This window comes from Microcaecilia unicolor, chromosome 8 (genome assembly GCF_901765095.1).
Source record: "Microcaecilia unicolor chromosome 8, aMicUni1.1, whole genome shotgun sequence".
Taxonomy (NCBI): Eukaryota; Metazoa; Chordata; class Amphibia; order Gymnophiona; family Siphonopidae; genus Microcaecilia; species Microcaecilia unicolor.
Genome location: NC_044038.1, coordinates 223,024,378 through 223,045,989, shown reverse-complemented (window position 1 = coordinate 223,045,989; position 21,612 = coordinate 223,024,378). Strand labels below are relative to the sequence as shown.

At 44.4% G+C, this 21,612-nt stretch overlaps 1 protein-coding gene across 1 annotated transcript in view; it reads left to right on the top strand.

The window, feature by feature from the left end:
• RIMS4 (regulating synaptic membrane exocytosis 4) overlaps nt 1–21,612 on the top strand; it is a 139,495-nt gene that overhangs the window by 78,236 nt on the left and 39,647 nt on the right. Inside the window, exon 3 of the mRNA XM_030212126.1 lies at nt 8,959–9,054. Within this exon, the coding sequence (XP_030067986.1) occupies nt 8,959–9,054 (96 nt within the window). The remainder of the gene's footprint in view (nt 1–8,958; nt 9,055–21,612) is intronic.

Here is a 21,612-nt window from a genome sequence, read left to right as displayed (position 1 = left end):
CTGCTACACTTATGGTAGAAAGTGTGAGTGCCTCAAAAACCACAAAATACCTTCTGAACCCCCACATATGGGTGACATCTGCAGCCGTAAAGGCTATTGTAATGATGTACAGTTGGGTACAGTACATGTTTTGCTATTCCTGGGGGGGCTCACCATACAATATAAGGGGGTTATGATGTGATGTGCACCTGGGACCTTTTATGTGAAGTTCACTGCAGTGCCCACTAGGCTGCCCTACTGCTCTGCTGGGGTGGCCAATCTAGTAAGACTGTTGGCCCTCAGACTTCCCAATGGCTTGTGTTTCACATGAACATTTTTTTTGTTTTAAAATGACCCTAAAAAAAAGACGCACTTGAGTGCAAAAATGTCTAAAACGGTGATTCTCGAAGCAAAAAGAGACGTTTTCGGGTTCAAAAATAGACTGGCACTGGATTTTTGGTCTTTTTTTGCAAAACGTCCAAATTTGGATATGGACGTCGTATCGAAAATGCCCCCCTTGATTATTTTCGTATTTGTTTTAATACATTTTAAATGCATATTGTTTGAACATGCTTGCACAGTATTTCGGAGGGCATACAAGTGCAGGCAACGCAGCTGATTAACATTAAAGTAGATAACTGCAAATTGCATTGAACTGCTATCAAAAAACTGAACTGTACCTCAAGAGATGTAGTTAACTGTCTTTTGAAAGTAGCAGCAAAATATTGTTCCTGCTGATTTTTCTGCCTCAGTCCCCAACTTCCATTCTCCTGAAAGGGCTTCTCCTTACAATATTACAACACTTCCATACTGGCAAGAGCACTTCCTTCATAGTAATACAGCACCGTCTGTGCTGTAAATGACATGGTATCTCACGCCCAGTAAGAACACTCCTAAACCTAGAAGCACAAAATCTCTCCGAGTTGGTTTCAGGGGGCTCTTAGCCCTGATTTAATCACCTCCCCCCACCAGGAGCTGAAAGATTCAAGGGGTGCTCAGAAGCCTGTACATACTCGCAGCTTGACAGAGAAGGATAGCTGCTAGAGAAGCCAATTTACTCTGGTAAATGACTATTTGCTTACGTAGACAGCTTTGAAAATTGTAGTCAAATTCTCTCGTGGAACAGCACGCTAGATGGAGTTTTTTTCACTCCAGCAGGTGAAGCCACCCAGCTGTCCCTTGTGTTTCAATTATGATATTGTACCAGACTCTGCAATGTGTAAGTTGGAAGCCTAAGAAATTATACATTTGGTTCACAGTTTAATTATCCTCTCCCATCTGCTCTAAGCCGCGTTCTTTATTCTCATTTATATTTTGTTTTTCTTTATTCCCTCGTCTCGTGAAATTTCACTGGGAATGGTTCTGTATTTAGCGAAGGTTTTATACAGTCGTAGTGTTATAAACATCAGCCCTGTACGTTCTGTGCTAGTGGTCCAATCCAAAAGTTAGACCGTGCCAAAAAACTTTAAATTATTTTAAATCGCTCTTTGGGGTCCTTTTTTTTACTAAGCTTGCAGTAACAAGTGGCCTTATTCGTGCCCTTACGTGGGTCATTCCCGCACGATAAGGCCTTTTTTTTACCACAGCTGTAAAAACCCAGATTCTCTATTTCATTAATGGCTTTGCAGTGTTGCCATTTAAAAAAATTATTACAGGAGCATTTACTGCCACCTGTTTTGTAGGCGATGAGGGTTCCCGCGCTATTTATTTATTACATTTGTATCCCACATTTTCCCACCTATTTGCAGGCTCAATGTGGCTTACATAGTACTGGAGATGTGTTTGCAGACTCCGGTGTAAACAAATACACAGTGATGTTGAGATAAGATTAATGTTCATGTGGTCCAACCACATAAGGGAATCATGCAACGGGAGAGTTATGTTATACCCGTTATGTTTTAGTTTTGTTGTGTTGCAGAGATCAGGAATTCATGTTGGATTGGTAGGATATGCCTTTTTTTTTTTAATCTGTGCACTAACCAGTTAGCATGCAGTAATGCAGACATACTACTTGGTTAGTACAGGAGCACCCCCACTCTTTGCCCCTGATATGCCCCTCCCCACCAAAAAAAATTACCATGCAGTTTGCACGCACACATGCCACGTGGGACAATTTGACGCTTCCTGCTTAAGGCCATTTTTGTTGCATTAGATGCACCTTAGCGGTTAACACAGCTTAGTAAAAGGATGGGCAGTATTCACAATGGAGAAGGGTAGTTAGTGGGGTTCCTCAGGGGTCCGTGCTAGGACCGCTGCTTTTTAATATATTTATAAATGATTTAGAAATGGGAGTAACTAGCGAGGTAATTAAATTTGCTGATGACACAAAGTTATTCAAAGTCGTTAAATCGCGACAGGATTGTGAAAAATTACAAGAGGACCTTACGAGACTGGGAGACTGGGCGGCTAAATGGCAGATGATGTTTAATGTGAGCAAGTGCAAGGTGATGCATGTGGGAAAAAAGAACCCGAATTATAGGTACGTCATGCAAGGTTCCACGTTAGGAGTTACGGACCAAGAAAGGGATCTGGGTGTCGTCGTCGATAACACACTGAAACCTTCTGCTCAGTGTGCTGCTGCGGCTAAGAAAGCGAATAGAATGTTGGGTATTATTAGGAAAGGTATGGAAAACAGGTGTGAGGATGTTATAATGCCGTTGTATCGCTCCATGGTGCGACCGCACCTTGAGTATTGTGTTCAATTCTGGTCGCCGCATCTCAAGAAAGATATAGTAGAATTGGAAAAGGTGCAGCGAAGTGCGACTAAAATGATAGCGGGGATGGGAGGACTTCCCTATGAAGAAAGACTAAGGAGGCTAGGGCTATACAGCTTGGAGAAGAGACGGCTGAGGGGAGACATGATAGAGGTATATAAAATAATGAATGGAGTGGAACAGGTGGATGTGAAGCATCTGTTCACGCTTTCCAAAAATACTAGGACTAGGGGGCATGCGATGAAACTACAGTGTAGTAAATTTAAAACAAATCGGAGAAAATGTTTCTTCACCCAACGTGTAATTAAACTCTGGAATTCGTTGCCGGAGAAAGTGGTGAAGGCGGTTAGCTTAGCAGAGTTTAAAAAGGGGTTGGACGGTTTCCTAAAGGACAAGTCCATAAACCGCTACTAAACGGACTTGGAAAAATCCAAAATTCCAGGAATAACATGTATAGAATGTTTGTACATTTGGGAAGCTTGCCAGGTGCCCTTGGCCTGGATTGGCCGCTGTCGTGGACAGGATGCTGGGCTCCATGGACCCTTGGTCTTTTCCCAGTATGGCATTACTTATGTACTTATAAGCATACAAACAACAAAAGTAACAGACTGAAGCACACAGGGGGAGATTCTAAATATGGCGCCAGCTAAGCATATTCTATAAGCGGGGCCTAGATTCTGGCACGGTATCTCGGTGCCTAAAACTGCGCGCATCCATTTACTGCAATGAAAACATGACATAAACTCCCTTATATGGCGTATAGCCCTGCCCAGCGCATCCCAGGATACACTGGGCAGGGCTGGGCGCCGCTGTTTTGCGGCGTCACAGGAAGAGGAGGGAGGCAGGCTACCCTCCAACACACAAGGTAGGGGGGGACTGGACCACCAGGGACCCCTTGCTGAGGGACTAGGGAGGGCTGGAGACCCACCGGATCTCCAGCCCTCCTTGAACCTGGGGAGGGGGGTATCATCGGAGGGGACTGGATGTCCAGCGGACCTCCAGCCCCCCTGTCGCTGGGGGGGGGGGTAGGGGGTTGGTTGGTCACCCATTAGGCCACCAGGAACCCTTTGCTGGGGGAGTTAGGGGGGGCTGGAGACCCACCGAATCTCCAGTCCTCCCTGAACCTGGGGGGGGGGGGGATCGTCGAGGGGACCAGATGTCCAGTGGACCTCCAGCCCCCCTGTTGCTTGGGGGGAGGGGGGTTGGTCACACACTGGGCCACCAGGGACTGTTTTGGAAATGTTGAGGGGAGTTAGGGGGGCTGGAGACCCACCGGATCTCCAGCCCTCCCTGAACCTGGGGGGGGGGGATTGTCGGGGGGACTGGACCTCCAGCCCCCATTGCTCGGGGCAGAGGTAGTTGGGGCCTAGTGGTCCCATGGACCTCCAGCCCCTGTGTTTGACAGGTTTGGGCTTTTGACAGCCCAGACCTGTCAAACAAGTGCGGGAGGATTGTGCTGAGCGCATGCTCAGGCACAGTTCTCCCGCACTTCTACCCCATGATCAGAGATAATTGCATGCTTAAATTTGCATGCAATTATCTCTGATCATAGGTCTAATAATGCCCCACGCTGTTCCAGCGCTATTTTTGGAGCGCTGTTTGGAACACCGCGGGGTTTTGATCATCTGTCTGCAGGTTTGGGAACCGCTGCTTTAATCTAAGAAATTCTTAATCCCAGCATTCACTCTACTCAAAGAGCTAAAAGATGAAACAATTTAAAATTAGAAATCTTTGAGCACAGCACACTCACTGTGATGCCAGCAGCGAAGTATTCTATTTCAGAAAAAAAACATTGATACAACTGAAAAATATCATGCACAAAAAAAGGAATTTTTCTCCACTTATTGTCAAACATTCTACAGTGTAAATAATGAAGGGATTTCAAATATAATCGAAATCTGTTGAGTCTATAAATCAAGGTTTATCTGGACATACAGAGTCACTAGTAAGGTCTTTGTGAGTACTGGTCTTTCCAAAGCAGGTCTTAACACCTAACACTTTGAGCAACGTGTTAAAAATAGCTGATGCTTTCAGCGGATTGGGCAGAACATGAGCTGTAATGAATGTCCTTGAACTACTTTCATTAAAAATTGCCCCTGAAACCTGTTTTCCAATAGATGTCCATTCTCGCAGAAAATATTTATAGTACATTAAAAAAAAAATAGAGAGAGTGGAATGCTTTTAAAACAAAATTCTTCTCCTTGTGATTCACTAAACCGATACCTATCAGTGCCCTGTCTTTCAAGCCTTCTTGAGCACGTTAACCTGTGTGAATGAAAACGTAATAGAACATTCTAATTCTTGACCTTTTGTTCCTTTGGAATATTAATATATTTTAAACCAGCTCAGATGCTGATGATTGAACAGTCGTCTTTTGGGTTTTTTTTGGTAACCTTCCTCTTTATTAGGTGCAGCATCAAAGAAATGTACAAAAAAGCATAAAAATGCCCCAATTTAAGTTCACTCTTTTTTTGTATTTTGAAAATTTAATAACATTTTTTATTATTTTTATTATTTGTTGCATTTGTATCCCACATTTTCCCACCTTTTTGCAGGCTCAATGTGGCTTATATTATGCCGTAATGGTGATCGCCATTTCTGGAATGATAAATACAAAGTGGTATTGCATTAAAGTACATAAGTGATAGAGTAAGTTAGATAATCAGTTCATTTCCGGCGTGAGAAATAAGGTGGTAGTGCGTTAACGTTCATTAGTGACAGAGTGATTGAAGCAATCAGGTATGGAGAGTTCGGTTTTGTCTGGTTCTGGTGGAGTTCCATTGTCTGGTATTTAGGATGGATCATTGTGGTATGTCTTTTTGAACAGGTTGGTCTTTAGTAATTTTCGGAAGGTTGCTAGGTCATGCATTGTTTTTATGACATCTGGTAGTGCATTCCATAGTTGCGTGCTGATGTAGGAGAAGCTGGATGCGTATATTGATTTATATTTAAGTCCTTTGCAACTGGGGTAGTGGAGGTTCAAGAATGTGCGTGCTGACCTTTTTGTGATCCTGGTTGGTAAATCTATGAGGTTTGACATATATGCTGGGGCCTCGCTGTGAATGATTTTATGGACCAGGGTACAGATTTTGAATGCAATTTGTTATTTTAGTGGGAGTTTTTCTCTTAGGGGTTTGGCGCTTTCGTATTTCGCTTTTCCAAATATGAGTCTGGCTGCAATGTTTTGGGCAGTTTGGAGTTTCTTAATGATTTGTTCTTTGCATCCGGCGTAAATGGCATTACAGTAATCTAGGTGGCTTAGCACCATTGATTGTACCATGCTGCGGAATATATCCCTTAGGAAGAAAGGTTTTACTCTTTTGAGTTTCCACATTGAATGGAACATTTTCTTTGTTGTATTTTTTGCGTGGCTTTCTAGTGTGAGATTTCGGTCAATTGTAACTCCGAGAATTTTCAGGCTGTCCGAGACAGGAAGGGTGTAGTCTGGGGTGTTTATAGTGGTGGGTTTGTTCGTGTTATATTGTGATGAGAGGATGAGACATTGTGTTTTTTCTGCGTTGAGCTTTAGTTGGAATGCATCTGCCCATGAGTTCATTATTTGGAGGCTGTGTTTGATTTCATTTGTGATTTCTGTTAGAACATGTGTGAACGGGATGTAGATCGTGACATCGTTGGTGCAGATGTAGGGATTGAGGCCTTGGTTGGATAGCAATTGGGGTTGGTGAGAGTGGGGATCCCTGGGGTACTCCACATTCAGGTTTCCATGGTGATGATGTATTCGAATTAGATGTCACTTGATATGTTCTTGCGGTTAGGAAGTCAATGATCCATCTTAGTGCGTTTCCTTCAATCCCAAAGTATTCTAGGATGTTCAATAGTATTTTATGGCTAACCATGTCGAACACGCTGGACATGTCGAATTGTAGGAGAAGTACACTGTTGCCAGTTGCAACTATTTGTTTGAATTTGGTTAGGAGAGTGATTAATACTGTTTCGGTGCTGTGGTTGGATCGAAATCCTGATTGTGATTCATGTAGTACTGAAAATTTGTAAAAGTAGTCGCGAAGTTGTTTGGTTACCATACTTTACTTTCCATTAGTTTTATTGCCAGGGGGATGGATGCTACCGGGCGGTAGTTGGTTATGTCATTTGCTTTTTCTCTTTAAATCTTTGGGTATTGGGGTGAGTAATATATTTCCTTTATCCTTAGTGAAGAGTTCATGTTGTAGCATGTAGTTTAGGTATGACTTGAGGTCTGTTATGAAGCGTTGAGGGACGGATTGTATTAGGTTGTTGGGACATATGTCTAGTTTGCAGTGGGATTTGGCGAATTTGTTGATTGCTTGGGTGACGGTTATGTCGGTCAGTAGATCAAAGTTTATCCAGATTTGGTCTGCTGGGTATTCATCGGTGATTGGGTCCAGACAGTTAATGAATTTTTCGTGGTTGGTGGTATTAAGTGATAACGTGGATCATAGTTTTATAATTTTCTCCTTGAAGTGTTTAGCCAGACTGTCTGCTGATGGGGTGTCTGTGTTGGTTGTGGTAACCAATGTGGTGTCAAGTAATTTGTTCATGAGTTGGAAAGGTTTATGTGTGTCTTTGTAATCTGGCCCTATTTTGGATTTGTAGTATGACCTTTTGGTTTGTTTCCATGCGTTAAGTGTATGTTCATCCTTTCATTTTTTTTTCCGTGCTCGTTCAAGTCTCCTTACTTGTGTTTTTAATTTTTTTCAGTTCTTCATTAAAACATGGTATCGAGATGTGTCTTCGTGAATATTGAGATGTGCCATATTTTTCCGGCATTTCAAAATATCCTGTATTGCTATAGCAGTCCTAATCTGAAGCACTGCATGGATCTGATGCCACACTTGTTGCCAAAATTTGTTTACTGTAAAGCAGTACAAGAACAGGTGGTCCAGAGTTCCTGGATGAGAAGCATTGGTCTAACAGAAGTTAGAGATGGTCAGGTCCAACTTTTGCAGTCTAACTGGAGTCAATTTAATATAATTTTAATTGAATTTAATTAACATATTTATATTCCGCCAAACCAGCTAGTTCAGGGCGGTTTACAATAAAAGAGATATAAATATAGAAAAATATTCCAAAATTACAAAACACTGTTAAAAAAAAAATCAATATTATATAGCTAAAAATAAAAATACAACAAGATTATAAATCACTACATTCTCAGAACAAAAGAAAATATCACTTAGAAGAGCAGTTAAATAACCACGTCTTCAAATTTCTGCAAAATAACATAATTCATAATATCTTATATAATAAATCTCACCTCCAACATTCTGAGGCTGCCTGGAACCGTGGATCCCTTGGAGGTGGTCTGGAGTAGATAATAGTGACGTCACACAACCCACACCAGATTGGCCAGTAGAAGGGAGAGGGGCTAAGCCACGATACAGGGAGCAGCGAATCAGCACAACACAGGGAATGCATAGCAGCAGGAACAGAAGCCACTCTCACACAGTCACTCTCACATACATGCTCTCAAACATACACACTCAGAGGAAAACCTTGCTAGCGCCCGTTTCCTTTCAAACAGAAACGGGCCTTTTTTTACTAGTTATGAATAAACTGTGGCAACAGATTCCAAGTTCTGTTCCTTTGCCTACCAGTGTCTGTTGTTCTGTGGTTTTCACCCTGTGCACTGTGCAGTATAGCGACTGTGTGACAGAAACAGAGGCCACACGTCTGATATCGTAGGATCAGTGAAGCTTTTTGGTCTTCTAACACATGCGCATCAGTTTCCATCTCCCAGTTATTATTGGGAGGAGATTTTTTTATAAACTTTAACTCTAGTAAGCTTTTCCCTGAATTTCTCCGTTCTACCAAAACGTATCTGTTTTAGGTTATGAAGTAAATGTTATTTATACCAGAGTATAAAACCCTCTTCTACACTAGCATTATTTTATCGTAAGGTATGATGTGCTTTGAGTATGATCAGGGCAGCCGCGAGTACATTCAGAATCAAAAAAGGCAAACCATCTGTATCTGGCACGGTAAACGGAAAAGTTTGAATAGTGCAGGAGGAGCTGTGCACAGAGGTTTACACCAAAATTCTTAAGTAGAGAGGTGTGGTAGCCGTGTTAGTCCACTCTTAAAGGTTATCAATAGAAATCAAACCATGTTTTATTTTGTTTGATTTCTATTGATAACCACCAAAATTCTGAGATCTTGGAAAGCATTTTCCATCATGGTACCATTGGATATCATCAAGATTCAATCCTGCTTGTCGACGGAAAATAAATACCTTGTGTGGTAATATATATTTTTTTCCTTTTTACAGAAGCAAAGAATCATTTGACCCTCCTCTCCTTGGAGTGACACCTATGGAAACGGATGGCTTCCAGCCAGCCAGCCCAAAAAATGGCCTTGTTGACCAGTAAGTGGACTTCTCGGTGCCTAACAGTCACCCATGCAAGTAACTTAACTGTAAGAAAAAAGAAAAAGTAAGTCTGTATAAAACAAAGAAAATTACCAGCTTCTGAATATGATTTTTTTAAAATTGGAAAGATGGTGTTTGAAAGGGTGCAGGGTTCACTGTCTGTCCTCATTCCTCTTTTTGTTTTTCTCTGTACGTCACCCCATCACCCTTAGCACTGACCATGTGATGAGGAGATCACTGCTTATCAATGATTACTGGCAGTGTCCTGCTTAAAAAAAATAAACTTCAAGTCTTAGATACAATTAACATAGTAAATGACGGCAGAAAAAGACCTGCACGGTCCATCCAGTCTGCCCTACAAGATAAACTCATATGTGCTACTTTTTGTGTATACCTTACCTTGATTTGTACCTTTTTCAGGGCACAGACCATGTAAGTCTGCCCAGCACTATTCCCGCCTCCCAACCACCAGCCCCGCCTCCCACCACCGGCTCTGGCACAGACCGTATAAGTCTGCACAGCACTATCCCCGCCTTCGGCTCTGCCACCCAATCTCGGCTAAGCTCCTTAGGATCCATTCCAATTAATGGAGGAAAAAGACCTCAGCTCGGCAGCTAGTATGATCTCTTAGCGCCAACACACCTCAGACTCCCGTATTATCATAGGTCAAAAAACCTCCACATATTTAAATTACATCCGTGTTTTTAAATTGTCAGTTATCGGTTCCTCAGGTTTTTCTTCTGTTTTCTAAATTTTCAAAAACTACACCATAATTGCCTCATTGTAGCAAGAACAAATGAAGTCACTTAGCTTTCACTTTGCCCAACGGGGCTCTCCGTTTCACTCTTTATAAAGCTTCATCAGTGTGAATGAAGAGCTTTAAGTTGTTATTTTTTTCAGCTTTGAAAATTGTTTTTACAAGAGTTTTTTTTGCTGAATCAGTGTCTAGGGCTTTTTTTTTTTTTCAATAGTGCCCTGCTTGAGCCATACAGAAATGTAGGCAACCCATGCTTGCCCAGCCCATAACAGGATCCATGTCTCCAAAACCTGCCTTCCACCTGCACACCAGACTCTTTCACCTAATGTTGCTTGCTCAGGCTTCTGTCTTTCTTCTTTCTCCTCTGCCATAATGACAGCTCTTTGTTTTCTCATTCCTCATGCACTGTCCCAAAAGTTTTTGTTTCTTCTTGTTTCCTTGTACGTCCAGCTGAGTTGGAACCTGTTTTGGGATTGAATACCATGAATCTTCCTTTCAAACTACGTAGGGTTTTTTTTCTTCTTGTTTTATACCCCTCCCAACTTATGTTTGGTGCAGTCATTACAGTGTCAGTAAGGACTGGGACTATGCACCAAGGCTGCTTCTGGAACCCTAGAATCATGGTTTTAAAATCCATCTACTAGATAATGACCCTTGAGCAACAAGTGTTATTCCCTTTGTACTAGGGACAGTGGATGTTGCCTCTGCAGGGTCCTTAGCGCCAGGCAACCTGGGGAACAGAAATCTAAACCCGAGGATTGAATTGGGGATCTTCCATGTTACAATACAGTGCACTAACCACGAGAGTCAATGAGCTAGCCAAAGATAGTTGAAAATAGAGGCAAACCAAATTTCAGTTTTGGCATAAGTAGAGGAGTGTGGTAGCCGTTTTGGCATAGAAACTGGCCATGTGTCGGTATATTTTTGTCTGAAACTGAAACTTTCGGCCATTTCCCTCCCTCCATTTCTTCCTCCTTCCCTGAACAAGAAGAGCCATCCCTCTCTCTCCTCCCCTCCCAGACCTATCTGTGAGTCTCCCCAAGGAGTGATACCTGTATAAAATATGTAAACCATAGGTGCCGACTCCGTGGGTGCTGTGGGTGCTCAAGCACCCCCAATAATTTGGCAGTGGCACATGACGACAGCGGCGTGACCGCTCCCTCCCTGCACCATCCGTCCCGACTCCCGACTCCTTGCCCTGCTGGCTGCACCGCTGTCTATGCTGTCCGTCCGCCCACTCGCTCCGCCTCCTACCTGGCTCCTTCCTTCAATGCTCCGGACTGACTCTCCGTGTGCAGACACTGCCTTCGTTTGCCGTCGGAAGCTTTCCCTCTGGCTCTGCTCTGCTCTGTTTCCGGTCCCGCATAGGCGGGATGATCAATCAATCATCTTCATGCTGCAACAGAGAGGCAGAGCACAGAGGAGCTTCCGGTCCCGGAGCGGAGCCGCCGTCGCGACGCCGAGGAAGCCCGAACTTAGGCAGTGGTGGGGTGGATCGGTGGCACCTCGTGTGACGGCGTGATCATGTCCTCAGTCCTGTCCCTCCCGAGTCCCGGGCCGGCTCCCGCTCCAGTCCCTGATGCTCCTTGCCATGGCCCGCCCTGCACAGCTTCATTGTTCAACTTCCGGGCCCATGTGCAGCAGTTTCCTGTCCCGCATAGGCGGGAATCGCGGGATGCTGCAGCCTGCAGGCAGCAGAGGGAGAGCTCGGGAGCACAAAGGCAGCTGCTGTGTGGTCAGTGGTGTGCTTATCAGCGGTCCGGATTGAAGGGCAGAGACTGAGAGCGAGCCAGAGAGGACGAGGTACAGGGAAAGGTGCCAGCCCAGCCCCAGACGACGTAGGTAAGGTTATTTATTTAGGTGTGTAGACATATAAATCTGCATTACAGTGTGTTAAGCCTAAAGCTTAATGTAGTTCAGTAGAAGGGCCCCCTGGTCTAGTTAGCTTGTACGAAGGTGGTTATTGGTGGAATTTATTATAAAATAGTATGAGCATTTGAACCCAATAATTTCATAGAACCCATATCCCTGTGGTGCTGGTGAGGCTGGAAATCGCAGTGCTTTCTCAGGAGGGAGCCTGGAGCTGGGAGGGAGGGGGGCTGCAATGCAGAGGGAGGGGGAGGAGAGGGGGCGGGGGTGCGGTGGGGAATGCACCACCTGTAAAAAAAAAAAATTTCAGCACCCCCAATCATTTTGAAAAGTTGGCTCCTATGATGTGAACTGCTTTGGTTGTTCCACAGAAAGGCAGTATATCAAATGCTTCAGCTGCTGCCATTTCTGCTGAAACCTGCAGCAATAGTCTCGTGAGGCCTGCCGCTGAAGGTCACAGGAGCCATTTTGAGATTTGAGCAGGCATAGATAGGCTGGAGTGACACTGAACCTGTCCTGCATATGGCATGCCAGTTTCAAAATGGCTGCCACTGAAGGTCTCGGCAGCCATTTTGACAGCAGAGACAGACTCCTGCTCCAGTTAGCCCACTTGGGTTTAAGGTAGGCCAGGGGGTTGCTCGCAGGTGGGTCCAGGAGGGGGTGGCTGTGGTCGCAGGAAGAAAGAGTGGGTGCTCTTCAGGAGGTGGGACCAAGCCAGTTTCATTTTGGCTTTGGCTTCTGTTTCAGCCAAAACCAAATGACGCATACTGGCCACAGGTTTGTTTTCAGCTGAAATCGAAAAACCAGGTTTCGGTCAGCCTCTAGTTAAAACCCCCCAACATTTTTCTTGTATTTATGTATGAATGACAAATATGCTGCTTCACCCAAAGCCATTTTGCTCCTGTCTGCACTGATTGTACTGTTAGTAATAGGTCACAGATGGACTCACACAACCTGCCCCAAAAGGCATTCTTTTCCTTTTTTTTCTTAGAAAAAAGGTCAACAATAGATGAGAAATGTGTTAATGTACATTTATAATTTTGTTTGATTGCTTCACATTCCTGTGGCTCTGTAATCACATAGCTCTGTTGACAAAGTAGGTTCGTGCTCCCCTCGGATTCTGAACATGCTTTTTGTATACTTTAAATTGGTTTTAAAAGGCTACTTTGAAGAGTGGTTAGCTGAATGGGAACATCTGGGGGAAGTAGAAAAGCAGTAGGCAAAACTGAAAGGAGATATTTTAAAGGCTGCAGACCTTTCGGTTGGGAAAGAAGATATGAGGACAAGGTGGCTACTGTGGTTCTCAAAAGAAGTAGGTGGAGGAGTAGCCTAGTGGTTAGTGCAGCGGACTCTGATCCTGGGGAACTGGGTTCGATTCCCACTGCAGCTCCTTGTGACTCTGGGCAAGTCACTTAACCCTCCATTGCCCCAGGTACAAAATAAGCACCTGAATATATGTAAACCACTTTGAATGTAGTTGGAAAAGCCTCAGAAAGGCGGTATATCAAGTTCCATTTCCCTTTCCCTATTTGAGATTCTAAATGGAATGTTGCTACTATTTGAGATTCTACATGGAATGTTAATGTTGCTATTCCACTAGCAACATTCCATGTAGAAGCCTGCCCTTGCAAATCAGCAACGCGGCCGCGCAGGCTTCTGTTTCTGTGAGCCTGACGTTCTGCAGGACGTCAGGCTCACAGAAACAGAAGCCTGCGCGGCCGCATTGTTTATCTGCAAGGGCAGGCTTCTACATGGAATGTTGCTAGTGGAGGAGTAGCCTAGTGGTTAGTGCAGCGGACTCTGATTCTGGGAAACTGGGTTCGATTCCCACTGCAGCTCCTTGTGACTCTGGGCAAGTCACTTAACCCTCCATTGCCCCTGGTACAAAATAAGTACCTGAATATATGTAAACCGCTTTGAATGTAGTTGCAAAAACCTCAGAAAGGCAGTATATCAAGTCCCATTTCCCTTTCCCTATTTGAGATTCTAAATGGAATGTTGGCTAGTGTTTGAGATTCTGTTGCTACTGTTTGAGATTCTACATGGAATGTTGCTATTCCACTAGCAACGTTCCATGTAGAAACCTGCCCTTGCAGATCAGCAACGCGGCCACGCAGGCTTCTGTTTCTGTGAGTCTGACGTCCTGCAGAACGTCAGGCTCACAGAAACAGAAGCTTGCACGGCCGCATCTGCAAGAGCAAGCTTCTACATGGAAAGTTGCTAGTGGAGGAGTAGCCTTGTGGTTAGTGCAGCGGACTCTGATTCTGGGGAACTGGGTTCGATTCCCATTGCAGCTCCTTGTGACTCTGGGCAAGTCACTTAACCCTCCATTGCCCCTGGTACAAAATAAGTACCTGAATATATATAAACCACTTTGAATGTAGTTGGAAAAACCACAGAAAGGCGGAATATAATTCCCATTCCCAAAAGATAAAGAAAAGAGGTTAGCAATTTATAAAACAGAGATTGCAGAAAGAAGGTGATGGGCAACTGTATCTGGAAAAGCTAAGAGCAGCCAGTAAAGTCAGAAAACCGGGAAGAAAGGCAGGAGAGGGGGAGATATGCTAGAGACATTTAAAATACCTCCATGGCATAAATGCCCAGGAGAGGAGTCTCTTTCAATTGAAAGGAAGCTCTGGAACGAGAGGAGATAGGATGAAGGTGAAATTGGACAGTCCCAGGAGTAACTTGAGGAAATACTTCTTCATGGAAAGGGTGGTGAACTCATGGAACGACCTCCCGGGTGCAGGTGTTGGAGATGAAAACTGTATCTGAATTAAGAAAGTGTGAAATAAGTTCATAGGATCTCTGAGAGAGGAAGGCAGAATAGATGGACTTATTTTTCTCTGTTTTATGCAAATGGAAACAAAAATAGACAATACAGTAAATTGGGGGATCAGAAAGGCAAAAGTGGCATGATCAAACTGAAGGGTGAAGGGGAGCAATGTGTAGAAGCTGATCAGGATAAATCAGAATTGCTTAACAAATACATCTATTCTGAAGTCACAGATGAAGACCCAGTAGTAGAAAACACACATGGAAATAAGGTAGACCTCAAACGGTTTTCAAAAGACAGTGTTCATGAGGAGCTAGCTAAACGTAAACTAGACAAAGCGATGGCATACATCCGAGGGTACTGAATGACCTTAAAGAACATAAGAATAGCCATATTGGATCAGACCAATGGTTCATCAAGCCCAGTACCTTGTTTCCACCAGTGGCCAAGTCAGGTCACAAGTACCTGGCAGAAACCCAAATAGTAGCAACAGTCCATGCTAACAATCCCAGGGCAAGCAGTGGCTTCCCCATGTCTGTCTCAATAGCAGACTATTGACTTTTCCTCCAGGAACTTGTCCAACTCTTTTTTTTAAACCCAGACATTCTAACTGCTGTTACTACATCCTCTGGCAATGAGTTCTAGAGTTTCTGTTCGCTGAGTGAAAAATATTTTCTCCTATTTGTTTTAAAAGTATTTCCATGTAATTTCCTTGAGTGTCCCCTAGTCTTTGTACTTTTTGAAAGAGTAAAAAAATCGATTCAGTCCTACTCGTTCTACACCACTCAGGATTTTGTAGACCTTGGTCGTATCTCCCCTCAGGCATCTTTGCCAAGCTGAAGAGACTTAACCTCTTTAGCCTTTTCTCATATGAGAAGAGTTCCATCCACTTTATCACTTTGGTCTCTCTTCTAATTCCGCTATGTCTTTTTTTGAGATATAGCGTCTAAAACGGAACATAATACTCAAGTTCTGGTAGCTCAGCTGACTGGAATTTTCAATGCTTCTTAAGTAGAGGAGTGTGGTAGCCGTGTTAGTCCACTCTTAAGGTTATCAATAGAAATCAAACAAAATAAAACATGGAAAAGAAAATAAGATGATACCTTTTTTATTGGACATAACTTAATACATTTCTTGATTAGCTTTCGAAGGTTGCCCTTCTTCCTCAGATCGGAAATAAGCAAATGTGCTAGCTGACAGTGTATATAAGTGAAAACATTCAAGCATTACTATGACAGTCTGACAGGGTGGGAGGAGGGGGGTGGGTAGGAAGTATGCATGAGGACATCAAAGCATATCATTGATATTCTAACAGGGTGGGTGTGGATAGGTGAGGGGAGGGTGATCAACAGAGACATACAGCTTTATGGTTTATAATGGGCTAGGAACCCCAGATCCTTGTTAAGTCCTTTCTGTTGGGTGTTAATTCAAAAGTGGTCCAAGAGGATTGGAGGAGGACAGATGTTGTCCCTCTCAACAAAAGTGAAAGTAAGTCTGATTTCTGGATAGTGTGGTTTCTGGAATCCTGTGGATTGCAAGACCTGAGGCAACATGATTTTCCTGGAGGTGGGCCTTGTCAGACAAATCTGATTAATTCATGTAAGTAGGTGACCAGAGAGTTGGATCAAGGGAGACGCTAGATGTGGCATACTTGGATTTCAGCAAAGCCTTTGCCTATGGGTAACTTATAAATACTACTACTACTACTACTCAACATTTCTAAAGCGCTACTAGGGTTACGCAGCGCTGTACAATTTAACATGGAAGGACAGTCCCTGCTCGAAGAGCTTACAATCTAAAAGACAAATGTACAGTTAATCTGAAAGGTCAGACAGATTGGGGCAACCTATATGTTCGAAAGGTTAGGTTCCGAAAGCAGCATTGAAGAGGTGAGCTTTAAGCAAGGATTTGAAGATGGGTAGGGAGGGGGCTTGGCGTAGGGATTCAGGAAGTTTGTTCCAAGCATAGGGTGAGGCAAGGCAAAATGAGCGGAGCCTGGAGTTGGCAATGGTGGAGAAGGATACTGAGAGGAGGGATTTGTCTTGTGAGCGGAGGTTACGTGCAGGAACGTAGGGGGAGATGAGGGTAGAGAGGTAGTGAGGAGCAGCAGACCGGGTGCATTTGTAAGTAAGGAGGAGAAGCTTGAATTGGATGCGGTATCTGATCGGAAGCCAGTGAAGTGACTTGAGGAGAGGGGTGATATGAGTATATCGGTTCTGGCGGAATATAAGACATGCGGCAGAGTTCTGAATGGGAGTGGGAGGCCAGTGAGGAGCAAGTTGCAGTAGTCGAGGCGAGAGGTAATGAGAGCGTGGACGAGAGTTCGGGTGGTGTGCTCAGTGAGGAAAGGGCGAATTTTGTTGATGTTGAAAAGGAAGAAGCGACAGGTTTTGGCAGTCTGCTGGATATGAGCAGAGAAGGAGAGGGAGGAGTCGAAGATGACCCCGAGGTTGCGGGCAGATGAGACAGGGAGGATGAGGGTGCCATCAACTGAGATAGAGAGTGGGGGAAGAGGAGAAATGGGCTTAGGTGGAAAGATGAGTGCCTGTATTATGGGCCCTAAAGAGTTCCACTCCTGAAGCAACATTTGTTAATGTGAAATGAAGGCCTCAGTTGGGCATTGTTTGAACAGATGTGGGTGTTTTTCAACAAAGAATAAACTATTAAGTTCAATGTTGAAGGAATGATTTTATAAGACAACCGAAAGGACTGTTTTTGAACCAACGGTTGCATGCATTAACCTGAAAGTTGGCTTTGGGTTGGATTTCTGAGGTCCTTGTTCTTCTTTTGTTATAACTGTTCTCTAGAAAGTTGTCATATTAGAATATTGAATGCATTATTCCATAGCGTAATTGGTAAACGTCTGATTTTTGATTAGTTTTGCATGTGCCATGAGAGGAACGAACCTCGCTTCTAAACCGTGGTCTATTGAATATAATCTCAATACTGCTGGAGCTCACCTTAGTACTTTTTCTTCTGTAAAAGACAAAATATTTGGATAATTGATGATGATAAACTTGCAGAATCAGCAGGGGTACATTTATATGCCATTTAAAGTAAAATGGTAAATGATTGTATATTTGCTGTAGACTCTCACGGGACATGTGATAGTTGCCAGGAACTGCATAAGGGGAGTTTACATGTTCCTCTTCTTGCCTCCAATCCCCTCTCTTCTCCCCCCCCCCCCCCCCGGACCTACATTTATTGGCCTGGTGGTCTAGTGATCGATGAGGTTAGGAATGAACCCCATTCACTCCTGTCCCTCATGGCTGCTGATAGAAAATGGCCGCCATGACCCTTAATGGCAGTATCTTGGTACGTGAGTTGTTATAGGTAGAGGATGTTTCCTTGTACTTCCAGCTGAGATGGAACCAGTAGAGATCACAGCGGCCATTTTGTATCTGCATCCTGGAGGGGCAGAAGTGAGTAGGGTTCACTCCTGCCCCCATCGACCAGTAGACCACCAAACCAGTTAAGGTAGGCCCGAGGGGGAGAGGGGTCCTGCTGCGACTTGGGTGAGGGCAGGAGGGGGAACTTGGAGCTTGTATGAGGGGAGGAGGCAAGAAAGAAGAGAGGTCTTCTCCATCTGCAGGCTGGTACTGCTATTTTTGTGGTCCTGTGTGCCTGGTTAGCTATGGAAGCATCAGCACTGACTATTGCTGTCAGCCCTATAACTCTACTCTCCTCCCCGAATCTGCCTACTACTACTACTACTTAGCATTTCTATAGCGCTGCCAGGGTTACGCAGCGCTGTACAAGTTTAAACATGGGGAAGGACAGTCCCTGCTCAAGAGAGCTTACAATCTAAAGGTAACAAACTATGTAGTCAGTGTAGGTATCATGAATGGGGAAGGTGGTTAGGCGCCAAAAGCAAGGGAGAAGAGATGGGCTTTGAGTAAGGACTTGAAAATGGTCAGGGAGGGCGCATGGCGTATGGGCTCGGGAAGTCTGTTCCAGGCATAAGGTGATGCGAGGCAGAAGGGGCGGAGTCTGGAGTTAGCGGTGGTGGAGAAGGGTACAGATAGGAGTGATTTGTCCTGAGAGCGGAGGTTACGGGTGGGAACATACGGGGAGAGGAGGGTAGAGAGGTAATGGGGGGGCTGCAGATTGAGTGCACTTGAAGGTCAATAGGAGAAGCTTGAATTGTATACGGTAGCGGATCGGGAGCCAGTGAAGCGACTTGAGGAGAGGGGTGATATGAGAGTATCGGTTCACGCGGTAGATAAGACGTGCAGCGGAATTTTGGATAGATTGTAACGCTGCCTATTTTCACAGTGGTCAGTTGGTGCCAATATGTAGCTGCCATGCCTGTTGTAAGTGCCACCAAATACTGCTTAAATCGCTTTGAATATAGGGCCCTACATTTCTTGTAAACTGCTCGTAAGCTATTAAAGCAGTGTGTGTTCAGGATCAGGGGGTATCTTCCTGTCGCTGGAGGGCTCACAATCCTGAATTTGTACCTGAGGCAGTGTGAGGAAGTGAAGTAACTTGCCCAAGATCACAAGGAGCAGCAGTGGAATTTAAACTGGGCCCCACCTGTTCTCAGCCCGCTCCTTAACCACAAGGTCCACTCCACTTCCGCATTTTTCCTGAAGGACAACGGATTTATTTATTTATTTATTACATTTGTGCCCCGCGCTTTCCCACTCAAGGCAGGTTCAATGTGACTTACATAGTATTAGGGGTTACAGAGTGTTGCTGGAGAAAATATAGGTGAAGTGTATTAGAATAATGAAAGAGAAGGGAGATGGGATACGGGATAATACAGGTATCCATGCACCTTCGCAGGGCCATCCTGCGAGGACGCCCTCATGAAAACTTGGGCGCCCCATTTGATTATTCCCTCCACGGGTTCCTCATGAAGTAAGTGCCTCTTCACCCTTAGGATAGCATATGTTCCTTGTGCCACCCAAGCATGCCTGGGAAAGGGCTAACCAGTGCAGACTGATGACGTGAATAAACATCACAGACTATATTATATTGATTCCTGGACTCCAACTCCTCGAAAGATCTTGTGGACTTAACTACTTTCTCTTAACCCAGAACCTTTCCGCCCCACATATCACTTTCCTTTAATTGTACTTTCCTGTTTAACTAAATGCTAAACTAAGCCACATTGAGCCTGCCAGTGGTGGGAAATTGTGGGGTATAAATGATATAAAATAAATAAACATAGGGAATTTTGGTGGGAGACGTAGTCTGGTTCACTGTTTTTGTCTCCTGGATATGTGTTAGGGAGATGGGTTCATAGGGTTAGTATTTGGGTAGGCTTGCTTGAACAGGTGGGTTATTAGTGATTTCCGGAATCTCAAAGGGGGAGACTGTAATGGGGGAACCATCACTGGAGAAAAAACAGTTCTGCTACAGCCCCTGCTGTATCTCTAGCTAGAGAACAGATAAGATGATCAGGATGCTTTGGGATTTAACGGACCTGTTTGTTAAAGTGCGTTAAGCAGTTGGCTCCTGAGTTAGCCTGTGTGCTGCTAGTGCACAAGCATTGTAATTGTTGCTGCACTGATGTGCTAATGGCTTTGGAAATGGGCCTGGACTGTGCATTGCAGTCACCACATAATATTTTATGCAGTAGGACCTAATTACTAATAATACCGTCTCCACAGCATTTCCAGACTCTGCCAGCCCAAGAAGCAGAAGCTGGCCTCGGGAAGTGAACCCAGGTCTCCTGCATGGCAGCAGGCCACCAAGCAGGTGCTGTAAATCTTTTAAAGAAATTCACGCATCCGCTTTCGATTTTAAAGCTGGCCTAGAATTATGAAGATACTGTGGAATATTAATCTTACGAAATAAATAAATAAATAAATAAGTAAATAAGCAAAGGATAACAATTTACCAGTATCAGGAAATAAAGGGGAAAAACAGAATGGCCTCTCGAGTGAAGGCTTTTATTTGCAAGACCAAATGTGGCTTCAGTTGAAACGATGTTCAAGCAGTGGCCTCTTATAAAATTACCCTCACAGTGTACTCCAATTAAAACTGCTGGGTTGTACTATTAATGCTTTCACGTGGGCACTGATGAATTTTAAAAATGAAAGCAGGTGCTTATTTCTACTTTGAAACGTTACCCCAGGAATTTGGATTTAGCTCAGACCATTATCAGCGATAGTTCAAGGTGAGTTGCATTTAGGTACTCTAGGTATTTCCTTGTCCCTGGAAGACTTACAATCTAAGGAGACCTTTTACTAAAGTGTGGAAAGTATTTTGCATTCACCGCATGTTTGACACCAAAATTAATGTGGATTTAAGCGCAAAGCCTTTGCAGTAAATGCAGACGGCTTGACCTACATCTGCTCTGTGTTTACCGCACAGGGCGGACAGTTACCGCAATGCCCTGCATTACCTTCAGGTAACATGGTGTGAGTCCAGCATAAATAAACAAGTGACAGACGGCGCGTCCAACCACACTCCCCACCCACCCTCACCATTGAAGCTCCCACCCCACCTTTACACCCTGGCTCCCTGGTCGTAACCAACCAACTCCTCTCTCCTCCCCTTCTAACTGTAGAAATCATTGGTGGTAGAATGGTTCCCCCTCCGCTATCACCCAGGACCACTGTACCACCAATGACTTCTACAGGTATGATTTGAGGGGAGGGGGAGGTTTGCACTCCACGGTATGGGGGGGGGGGAGGTGGATTATGGCCAGAGGTGAAGTTTACAGGCGGGGGGAGCTTCAATGGCAAGGGCTGGTGGGAGAGGATTGGGTGCTGGGAAGTGTTCGGGAGAGGGATCGTCAGTGCAGGTTGAGTGGCACCGCAAACCTTGGTTTTACAGCAGCTGCACTTCCTGTCTCCTCTTGAGCTGGCAGTAAATGCAACCATGCTATTGGCAGTTGTGACGGCTAGTATGCTGTACTGCCTTGCACGCTATACGACACAGCCGGCCACACCTCCGCCTGCCAACGTTTCACCCTGTATTGTCAGGCAGTCCATATGGGATTTTTTTTTCTGCAGCGGCTGCCTTTTTAACACATAAGACAATAGCATGGGTCTGTGCTACTGTCTACCACCTGGTAAACCCTGCGTTAGCTTCTTGGGGCCCCTAAGTTTGCACCTGAGGAAATGGAGGTTTAGAAATTTCCTCATAGTGACAAGCAGCAGTGGAATGTGAACTGGGCTTCACTGGTGCTGTAATATCC